The following is an 11,808-nucleotide window of genomic DNA, read 5'->3' on the forward strand; positions in this document are numbered from 1 at the left end:
ACAACTGAAAATAACTTTGATTATTTTAATTTTGTATTTTGATTACTGCATTAGACTAACCATCCAGCAAGTACTCATATTTCCAATGGAACAAAAGAATTTGATGAAAGATTTTTCTAGTTATGAGTTTGAGTAATGATTATTTTTTAAAAAATCTGTCCCACTTGGAATACTGACTGGTTTTGGTGGGAAACAGAGAAATGAGTAACTTGCTATTTTTTACCATTTCTGTTTCTTCTTATAACCACTGTTGACTTGAGCACAAAAACTGCTTAGCCATATAAATTAGCTACAGGAATCAAAATACACAGAAAAGGCAGGGTTCAAACTAAGTTTGTAAATTACTTCTATGCTTCTGCATTAGCTTCTGCAACTTCTAGAGCAACTGCAGAGGATGTTCTACATTAACCTTATTTAATTATTATACTTTGCTGCATCTGCATCTTCTTAATACTTAGACCTATCTCCTGTCACACACCATCTACCTGGTAGTCCTCTGCTTCTCTACAAATAAGAAAATTCTCCCCCAAGGTCTAGTAACCTATTGTTCATGAAAATGGAGTAGAAGATAGAGATAAGAAATAGGCTCAAGATGAAGTTTCTTAAACGAGTGTCTTAAATTTATCCAACATTTCACTTCCTTAGGTGTCTCATTTCAGTTTTTTTAATGTCTTTGAGCTTCTGTTCTTCCAATGCATATACAACTCAACAACATGAAATTTTACATGTTTAAAATTCAAAACACCATGGCAATTTTTGCTAAGACTTTATTATTATACGTTAGGAAGGACATAAGATTCATAAACAAGTGTTTGCACCACTATTTTACTTTGACAAATCCATTAATTCCCACCATACCCATTATGACTTTAAAACAGGTTTCAGAGCTCCTTGAGAGATTCTGTATTATGAATTAAGCTTTTTGTAGTTATCTCAGTCTTTCCAACTAAGTAAAGCTCAAGTTGGAAAAGCAAACACACTATGTGGCTAATAATAAAAACTCAAGATGCTTAATATCATGGTTTTGAAGTAGTCTATTTACTGTACAAGGGTAAATAAACTTGAAAGTCAAAACCAGAAATCATCTGCTCCACTGCTCCTTGTGCTTGCTCTCTCTCTGCTTTTTAACTGTAACATGTCCATGACACTGCGAGCATATATATCTCGCAAATTAACGTTGATATTAGAGTCACTGGAGGAGTTCTTCATGAGCTTCTTTAATGCTTCACGCTGCCGAAGAGCAGCTTCTTTTATCTTCAGTGTAAAGTAACAGGCAGAAAATCTGTCATTTATGATAGCAATGGGCAATGCCAAAACCAATATTCCTGATAGTATACACATAAAGGCCACTACCTTACCCGTGGTAGTGTCCGGTCGAATGTCACCATAACCAACAGTTGTCATGGAAGTTGTTGCCCACCACCAAGCACCAGGCACGCTTGTGAAAGTTGTGCCTGGCACGCTTTGCTCAGCAAAGTACTCCACAGTGGAAAATATAGAGATTCCTACAGAGAGGAAAAGCAGCAAAAGCCCAACCTCCTCGTAGCACTGTGCGATAGTCATCCCAAGGGACCGCAAGCCTGAAAGACAAGAAATGCTGTCAGTGTGCTGATTCATGTAGCTGCATTCAGAACTTTGCAAAATATCTCTTATTTGAAAGCTTACTGCCTTTTCTTTTTGCTTTCATTGCTAGTGAACATGCCTTAGGAAAAAGGGATGCTACCCTCAACATTGATGGGCAAAACATGATTACTGGGAAAGCAGGATTTAAAGGAAGAGATTAAAATGTTAGACTGGACAACTGACATCATCTCTCCCTATTACAGAGCACAGAAATTCACCTCATTACTTATTGTTTGAACTATGTAGGTAGGTATATAATTTACAAAAGCTAACCAATCTCAACTCAGTAGTTGGCTATAGCAGAAGATCTAGGACAATCTTCAGTAACTTATTTAGATAACTATTAAAAAACACACTAAAACCACCTGATCCCTACTTTCAGTCTGAATGTGCTAAGGTCATGTGCTTCAGCCATTGTGACATATTAGCCTTGCACAAAGTAACCCTTAGTTACCAAATCCATGTTCCCAGGTAGATGCTTAGAGCCCAGTCATGTCAATAACTTTTTCTTTGCTAAAGACTGTTTTCAATTCTTTTGTAGCTCTCACAGCCTCTTGACCCCCTTTCTAACCATCTCCCTACCTCCCTCCCCAGATCAAACCTATTGACATCTTTATCTCTATCTATAGCATTCCAGCAGCAACTTCACTATTGCCAAAATTGGAGGCATCCAAGCCCCCAGTGCAAACAGTGTATTCTGCTGTAAATTGTCAGTGTACTGCACCAGTCCTACTGCCCATGAGCTGCACAGGGAGTTGGTGTGCAGGTGCCTGCTCTCCATAACCCCTCACATTCCTTTCTGAGCTGCTGTCTTGAGGTTGGAGCGTCCAACAAAGCAATCAGGAAAGTAAATCCAATAATGGTGCAATGGATAAAGGTTGCACAGATAAACAAAGAATGAAGATAACAAGGTACCAACTCAGCTAAGGCACATGGGAGACTGAAATTTTCTTTTAGATCACAAGTGACTTGTTTTAACATTGCTCTTTAAAAATGTGCTTTGTTTTCTTTTATAAAAGATAAAAGCACAATGCTTATGAAATATCTTTCATGGGGTACACTTCTAACTAAAGTAGTGCTGGCAAAATACCTTATTGGAGCTCTGCTTCTGCTTTCAGACTTCATATGCTCATTTGGGTAATATGCAATTTGATTTGATTTTCTTTCCTCAGTCTCAAACTAAAAGATGCTAAAGTTGCATCTCGATTTTGGCTCTTTCTTTTCCCCTTCAAGTCTAACAGGTTTTAAGTTTTTGTTTATGCACAGCAAACAGTGGAAGTACATACTAGAATTTGCAAGGAATGCTTAATTTTTAAATGTTTTCTTCTACAAACTCCAGTTAAGAACTTGCCCCTATGCAGGTTTTATCTACACAGATCATAACTATGAACTGTTGATTTGGATGTTTATTATGATGATATAGATTAATTTGGAAACACAAAAGGAATACAATATATCAGTTCAATCTTTGTTCACGTGACTGCCTCTGCACTTTGAAAATGCATTAAGATAAATGTTATGTGTTAGGTCATGGGCTGAACTTGATGATCTCAGATGTCTTTTGCAGCCTCAATAATTCTGTGATTCTGTGAAAGCAGTGCAAAAGCTGTGTGAGATGGTTGCAAGGCTCCAGATCAAGCTTCCACGGAAGTTACTATCATCCATTTCTGTCTAAAACTTCCAACTGACCAAGGTAGGAGAATAATTTCTTTCAGGTGACCTAGGAAGGAAGTAGTCCAATTTAACTGTCACTTGTTTTCGAAGCATAAATAAGTACTATAAAAGCCAGGGTTTGCACCTTATGATGGATCTTGATAATATAAAAAATGCAGCTCTCACACAAACCAGGTCAAGATAAGAAAGAACAGGGTAGTGACTGGTAACTCACATTGATGAAACCTTCAGTAAAATATTTTTACTATGGTTACCTAGAAGGATACATCCTTGCCAGGAGCTGCAACAGCTTGGTTAATTGTTCTGGAATGTGTTGAGGTGCTGTAACAGGACTGGGATGGGACAGGCCAGCAGCCCCAACCCAAGGGCCAGCAGGAAGAAGGGGGGAAATTTCTGCTATGAAGGTCAAATTCCTTCTATCTGTTGCCCAAAGGAACTGGCAGTACAAGCTGGTCATTCTATGATTCAGTGATTCTGTGATGTTTGGGAGCTCCTGTTTACATATAGCATTTAAATAGTCCTAAATTTTTGGCACTAAAAGTGCTGAAGTTTTGCTTTTTCGTCTATCCAGAGGCCTCTCAACCTGATGTACACCACAGCATTCTCTCAAACATATCCCCATTGCCATCATATGTAAGACTCACATCCTACTGCTCCTCAAGGACACAATCTGAAAATGCTTCCCAGAGGAGGACCAGCAAGGCTTCATGCGAAATGTGGCCCCAGAAGAAAGCTAAAGGCTGAGGCGTATCAGAGAGTGTGAAAAATACAGATTCAGATCTTATCTCATCTTGCAGCTGCTCAAATCCTTCATTATGGTGTCTCTGAAGAGTGGTCTCATCTTCTAGCTATAAATTTTCTAGGTAGACATACTACTGATTTCTCAGTTGGCTCTTAATGAAATATAGGACTTTGTGTAACTAATTACACACTCACTTCAGCCTAGCTCCACCACTGTTATTAGCTGAGTTCAGCTTTCATATGGTCAGAAACAATCCTTCCATTTCTTTTTCTTCCCCCCCCTGCACCCTCCCCTCAAAAAAAAAAAAAGGGGGATGATCTGTCATTTCTTTAAAAATAAAGTAAAAAACATATTTAATGGTTATGGTTTTTCCTAACTCATGTTTTTTCCTAACTCATTTCTTCCCCTGACAGCAGAACCAGGCTGCTGTTGTGACCCCAGCTTTGCTATGGGTTTGCACAACATTACAGAGATGTTCACGTTGTGACTGTGATCACCCCTCCCTGGTGAAAGAGGAGTTGCTGCCTGTAGTCACCAATTCTCTCATCCTCTCTTCTGATATCACACTCCTCTTGCCACATAGAACAGGTGATCAGTGAATGAAGCTTTGTCCATTCTGAGAATGCAGGAGTCAGAGAGAAGCTTCATGGGGAGGTAGATTTAAACTGCCAGATTCAGGGTAAGAGAGAACTGTTTTGAGTGCTATCCCCAAACAATGAGATTTATCAGGACTGCCTAGATCTGTGCAAGGAGGATGATCTCTGTATATGGTTCTTATGGGGTTCATCTTAAATTAGCAGCCATGGTTAAGGATATGTTTAGAACCACATTTACAGAATTCTCTTCTGCTACATATGTCTAGTGGTCAGAAACAGGGTTTCAGATTTGCAAATGTGTGTTTCTGTTTTGATTTATTAGGGCTATAAAGTTATATAAGTTTCATCTTAGTAGCAGTGTCTCCTCTGACAGAAGATTGAAATAGTGACTTTCTACATTTAAATTACACATATTCAGGGCCTAAGTGAGCAGCAGCTCTGAACTACCAAAGAATCAAGTACAGCAACAGCAATGCTGCTCTGCACTGATTCTTATATGTTGAAACAGACACTCTGGTTCCAGTAGAAAGATTACAGGTAACTTCCAGAATAGGAGACTAGTTTTTTTAAATAATTACTTTGCTTCTGCCTAACATGGGATTATTAAACTCTTAATGGCAGTCAGTACCGTGATATAAACAGTGACAATATTTTCATGAATTTAAGAATAGACACAAAAGGTTAGATCTTGCCTGAAAGTTAATACACCTGAAGTTATTACAGAAGTGTCTGAAACATCTGCTTTCATGTTGATAGAGCCTTAGAAATGACTTTTGTGCACACATTTTGTAACAGTAACACATGACAAAATACAAGCCTTATATCTAGAATCAACACACTTTTTCATCCCTAACTTGCTAATCAGCACAAAAGTGCCTTGATGAGTTGAAATCTTTTCATTATTTTCAAAACACTAGACAGGAATGCATTCACATTACAACAGGGTAGCAGCCTTTCTTGCACAAAACACCCAGCAAACCCTGCAAAACCTACAATGAAGCAAACCACACTTATTGACTGAATAACTTTAAGCTTCCTTTTAACAGCTTTCTAAGGCACACCTGTGCATCAGTATAGGCAAAATCTAGGGTGAGAGAGTAAGATTCAGATGCCTGATGGATTACAGACAGTTCACAATGGGTAGAGATGGCTCTCCAAAAAAAGAGAAGTCTCAATCCTTTCTTTCTCCATGGCAGGAAAACTTGGAAGTTATTTTGAGAGTCATGGAAGAATGATCACAATGAAATTCAGAAAAGACTAATATTGCAGGACAGGTCACCTATATATTCACCTATAGGTGAATTCGGACTGAATGCAATGCTGCTGCTCTGAGCTGCACCTCAGCCTGCTCAGCAAGGAGCCCCTAGGTGTGCTCCACATATCACACAGCTATCTGCGTGTTCAGCAGGGCCAGAGAGCTCCTCAGCATGGCCTCTATGATTCAGTTTTAACAGTTTTCTTGAAATGTTCTCTGTCCTGTTGTTTTCAGGATCTAGGATGTAGACAAAATCATACAATCACAGAATCATTCTGGTTAGAAGACCTTTTAGATCATCAAGTCCAAGTGTGTTAAACTAGCACACTGTCAAGTCCACCACTAGACCGTGTACCTAAACACCACATCTACATGGTCTTCTAAATACTTCTAGGAATGACAAATCTACCGCTTTTCTGGGCAGCCTGTTCCAGTTCCTAATATCTAGTGTAAACCTCCCCCGGCACAACTTGATGCCATTTCCTCTTGCCATATTTCTTGTCACTTGAAAGAAGAGACCAACCCCCCCTTGCTACAGCAACCTTCCAGGTAGCTATAGAGAGAAATAATGTCTCCCCTCAGCCTCCTTTTGTCCAGGCTAAACAACCCCAGTTCCCTCAGACACTCCTCACAAAACAGTCATAACACATTTCTTCGCATAATGTTCTTAACAAAACAAATTGTGACAGCTAATTAGAAGCTGTCATCAGTGGGTTTTGATAATATAAAAAGTGTGAGTCAAAGACTACTGCTTCTTCTCTTGCATTAATATACATTTTTACATTTATGACGTTGTGTAGGACTGGTGGATGACTGACAGTATGCAACTTTATGGGCTGTTTTTGTAAATATTCTGTGCAAACAATTTGGACTGCCTTTGAAAAGAACTAGACTCTATTGGAGAAGGTCCCTGCCACTCAATTATCCAAAAGTAAGATTTTCACAAGCCATTACTGCTAACATTAGATTGAGTAAAAAGATTTGGTAGGGTTGCACACAAAAAGGGAACTGTGACCAAGAACAACTGCTGTAGGAAACAAAAAATGAGAAGCAGCACTGCCGTGGCCAAAAGTACCTGTTGAATGTCTTCCCAGCTTCAGCATCCGCAGGGCTCTGAGCAGTCTCAGCACTTGGACAATGCGCCCCACATTCTCCAGTTCTTGGGAGCTCTCCCCACCACACAGACTTTCCACCAGAAGGGTGATGTAGAAAGGTAAAATAGCAAGGAGGTCGATGATGTTTGCCACACTTCTGAGGAAGCGACACCAATCCCGTGCGCACAGGAACCGCAGAACAAACTCCACAGTGAACCACGCAATGCAAAGGTACTCTAGGGCATCCAGGAGTTGTGGTGCCAGCCAGCTTAGCTCGACTGAAATCAAAGCCATGTTGGCAATGGACACAACAACAAAAGCCATGGACAGAGTGCCAAAAGTTCTGGCTGCTGCAGAGGAGCCAGGCTTTTCCAAAACTTCCCAAAGTTTCTGTCTGACACTGGGACAAAGGCTACCAGAAAAGTCCTCTTCCTCATCTTGTGCATCCAGTTCTTCTGCATCTTTTTTGATGTCTAAGGCTTCACTCAGCTCCTTCCTCCTGAAGTACCTGCCCAGAAATGCCCCAAAAAGATTTTAATACCTCTATGCATACTTTTTTTTACCCTCTACTATGTGAGGCATAAGAATACACATTAAAGTATACCTTATGTGAGCTAGGAAAACCCTGATGTCAAGCATATGGGTGATGTTGTATTGAGACCCTGCAGTTTCCATGGATCATATATTTCTATTCCCTCATTTCTCATCAGTGCCAGTTTGCATGTGCAAAGTAATTATATTCTGATAGCATGTTATTTATATGGATCATGTCGACAACAGTAGGAACTGCTGCATGACTAACATGCATTTTTGTAAGCAATCCTGGCACAGACCATCTGTTTCTAAATTGTCCTCACTTTTATTATTTATATTGCAATTTTTTTACATTGGTGTGCACCTGTAATACTAAAAGGGAAGGCATATTAAAAGCCATGCAGTTCATGTATGAAGTCCTGATCAACACACATTAACATAACATGTTACTGTACTTTCTTAAAATATATGGGTCCTCACAAAAAAACTGCACAAGCATCTGTGCCAAGTAAGGTTTGCAGATTGTAAATGCATAGTTGAGTGTTTTGTTAAAACAAGAGTACTTTTTCATTCCAATTTAATGAAAAAAAAAATAATCTTAAGGTGCACAAAGAAAATTCTTCTCTTTCATATCTGTGTTTCCTGACTTCTCCAAGTGTTAAGCCATAGACAAAGGGGCTCGCAATTTTGCCTTCATTTAATACACCATTACTCCTGCATATCCCAAAGAGATCCTTAGGTCCTTGTACCACCAAAACAGGAGCTTTATGTCACACCTACCAGAGAAGCAGGAAAGGGCTGGAAACTGGGATCTAACTCAGCTACAGAACTGTACCATGGTAAGGTAGGATAACTCTTGTATCCTTTTGGGGTAGGATTGCTTCTTTGTTTCTTTCTAAATAAATTGCTTTAGATAAATAGCAATTACACTCTTTAGAGAATTCATTTCTTCAATGCCTACAAACAAACCAGTAACTCTAAAAATGGTGGTAAAATATTAAAAGTAACTGCAACTAGGAGTAACAGAAATGTCCTGGGGGTGGTTCGGTTGAAACTCACCTCGTTCCCAAGCTGCCTGTTACTCTGTCTCCAGTGAGCCATGTTCTCACAGTTGCTGCCACCTCCCTGAATGCTGCTACATCCATGTGCAATGCTTCCCAACAGGGCTCCTCCTGGAGCCATGCCATCCATGCTCAGCCTGGCAGGTGACCACCTCATCCCTTCTCCATGCTTGGATCTGGCAGTCCTCCAGAATGCAAACTGTGGGCTGGGGAGTCTCCAAGCCTTCCTGGCACCATGTCAGACTCCACATCCAATCCCTCTAATAACCTCAAGCTGGATGGTTGAAAGGACATATCTCCTCTCACAACCTTTTTCACCTTCAGCATTGACCTTCTCTATGATTTTGAGATTCCAGTGTCAGTCTAAAGCCAGAACAGGACAACCTAGACCCTGCTCCTGTAAGCCTTACAATTTTGACCCCATTGCCAACCTGTCCCTCAACAAAGGTTCACAGTGACCTCACCCAACACATCTCCTCCCATTTCTGACACCCAAAACCCTATGAAGTAGGATTCAGGGCTGAATCTGAAGGCTGCAGTTTTGAGCACCCTTTCCCAAGTGCTCTGCTTCCTCACCTACACACACTGCTGGATCTCTCACCTGAGTGTCCCTGCATGCAAGTCAATGCCCAGAATCCTGCATGCTGCATCTTTCCACAACTCACCTGTCTCTGCAGCAGGAATCGATGCTGAGCTCATCCAAACCCCAGTACTGTATCTCTTGCAGGAAGGAGAGTGCACAAAGCTGTTCCATCACATGCAGCCTCCCTGTCTGGTAGTAATTCAGGATGTAGTGAAATGCCTGTGAGCTCCGGTCAAAGAAATATTCATTCTCCACAAGGTTGGCATCGTCACAAAGCTCAAGGAGGCCAGAGGCCACATCCCGGGCAGCAGAGACAACTACTGCTAGTTTGCCAAGACGGGTATCAGGATAGCAAGACAAAGTTTGCTGGGACATCAGAAAGCGGCTTCCTCCAACATTGATAGTAAAGCAGTCCAAGGAGGGAATGACCTTCTGGAGTAGGGGACTCTGCTCATCCTCATTGGAGAAAACACTGGAGTCCAGGGAGCCCAGGGATGTGCTGCTCCCTGGCTCCTCCAGGGATGCTTGGGAAGAAAGAGACATGCAGCAGGGAGGCGATTTCATCCTGTAGCTGCCAGCAGCAGCCCCCACTCTCCTGCATCAAAAACACAACAAAGCTGCAGAGAAGACTGCCCTGCCGGGGGGTGGCCGGGACAGACTAGAAATGTATGACGGTGCCTTGGCTACTGTCCTAGGGACACCTCATCGTCCCCGCTTCCTCCGATCGATGCCTCCATCTGAGACGGAGGTCCGGCAGGGTGCTGAAGAGCCCAAAACTGCTTACACCTGTGAGGATACAGAAGGAACAAGTACCTCAGACGGCTTCACCTCCTTCTGAACCCACGGCAGCCGTCGGGAAGCGCCTGGCACAATCTGCCCTAGACGGCCCATCCGCTTCAGAGTCGTGTCCACTCGCTGGATCGAGGGTAGAGGAACCCAAGAAGGACAGCATCACACGGAACTCCGGCTTCATCGCCTCTCCGGGCAGCCAGGGACCGCCCCGACAGCAACCCGAGGGGCTGCGCCGCTGCCCGACCGCGCCCCGCGGCCGCCCCGGCCCCCCCTCTCCCTCTTTGGGTGTCCCTGGGGCACACCCGCCTGCTGGCCCCGCGGCAGCCCCGCGATCGCGCTTCCCCTGGAGCCCGTGTTGCAGTTGTCCCCTCGCCCCCCCCCGCCGCTGGGGCAGCCAGTGGCTACGGACCGGCCGCCTCGGTGCGGCTGCCCCCGCCTCGGCCAGCTGTGCCTGCCTCCGCCCCGCTCCGTCCCGCCCCGCCCCGCCCCGCCGCCCTCGCCTCGCAGGCAGCCGCAGCCCGCGTCCTGGATCCGAATTTGTGGGCAGCGCCGTCTCACCTCCATGGTGGGTTCTATGCTGCGGGGGACAGACAGCAGTTGGGCGGGTCGGGCGAACCGAGCCCTCCCTGCTGCGGGGACCGACCGCACCTGGCCCGCCCCAGCCCGCCCCGCTCCGCGACGGCGGCGGATGCTGGGGCTGCGGCTCGGGGTCCCTGCCGGCTTGCGGCACCTGCACTCTTCGGTGCTTCCTCCGGTGACAAATCAGGCCTGCAAACTTCTCCAAGCGAGTTTACAGGGAGATTTTAAAGCCACCTCCTCCCCTCCCTCCCTTTCATATGTGAAAAACGAAACTTGTGATCGTGGGAGTAGCGCGAGTGGGGACACATCATCTATTTAGAAGCAAGTCTGAAGTCACTCAAAACGGTCGCTGTAAAGGCCAGTCGATGTACATGAAAGAGCCTATTTTAACTTAGCTGGATCAGCTTCTTTTCTAAAACCCTTTGGAATATCTTTGGCACTGTCCTGTGCTGACTTAAAACAGTGCAGCAAACAGTGCAAGAGTTAGGTTCACCCTCTTACTACTTTTTTTCTTCATGTATGAAACAGTTATTTCTGAGAAATTGAAAATACTTGCTTTTGCAAATTTTTGTGCTCTGCTGCTTCTGTCTCCTCACAAGGGGGGGGCGGCTGCCTGCTTTGTGGTGGAGCCTGCCAGGAGGGGAAATTCTGCAGCATGCAAAACGTGCTGTTACATGCTGTGCCACCAGTGCTGTGTGCTATGCCACCAGTGTTCGGTGTCCTACTACCAGCTTGTGGCCTCTCATTGCATGGTGCATGCAATTGTCTTCCAGTAAGTACCTTCCTCATATTTATTTCTCAAAGGTCTCATAATGGTTCATCTTCTGGATAACTGTAATCATCTGATTCTACGTGAAGATTAGCTGAACATTTGCAGTATTGAAATGTTGCAACACCACAGCAATTGTGTGAGCAAACACAACTCCGCTCAGCACTTGCTGGTGTAGCAATCTGCTTGGGGTGACTGTAGGCAAATGAGCTCTCCAGTCAAGGAGAATACAGAGAACAGCAAGGGTGGAGTTTGGAAGTCATAGCACAACAAGAAAAGATAGGGCAGGATGGCTACCTGTGACGGTGATCAGTGTTATAGGCAGCTTGAGAGAATGAAGGGAATATGTTCTCCTTGGCCACACAGGACAGGTGTAGAAGTAATGGTGTGGAATGACAGGAAGGACATTTAGGGTAGCTGTTAGGAAGGTTTGGTGAAGCAGTGAAGGAGATCATCTGGACTGTTGGTCTCTGTCCCTGATCATCAAAGTACTGAGTGGACAAAGA

The 11,808-nt window shown here is 43.6% G+C and overlaps 1 protein-coding gene across 1 annotated transcript; it reads right to left on the bottom strand.

Moving 5' to 3' along the window:
* Positions 1-758: 758 nt before the first annotated feature.
* KCNV1 (potassium voltage-gated channel modifier subfamily V member 1) lies at positions 759-10,150 on the bottom strand. The gene is made up of 3 exons (XM_008506218.2): positions 9,245-10,150; positions 6,966-7,492; positions 759-1,580 (listed from the first exon to the last, which is right to left on the bottom strand). The coding sequence occupies exons 1-3, from the start codon at positions 9,724-9,726 to the stop codon at positions 1,069-1,071; spliced, it is 1,521 nt and encodes a 506-aa protein (XP_008504440.2). The 5' UTR covers positions 9,727-10,150; the 3' UTR covers positions 759-1,068.
* Positions 10,151-11,808: the final 1,658 nt, after the last annotated feature.

The sequence above is a fragment of the Calypte anna genome, chromosome 2 (genome assembly GCF_003957555.1).
Source record: "Calypte anna isolate BGI_N300 chromosome 2, bCalAnn1_v1.p, whole genome shotgun sequence".
Taxonomy (NCBI): domain Eukaryota; kingdom Metazoa; phylum Chordata; class Aves; order Apodiformes; family Trochilidae; genus Calypte; species Calypte anna.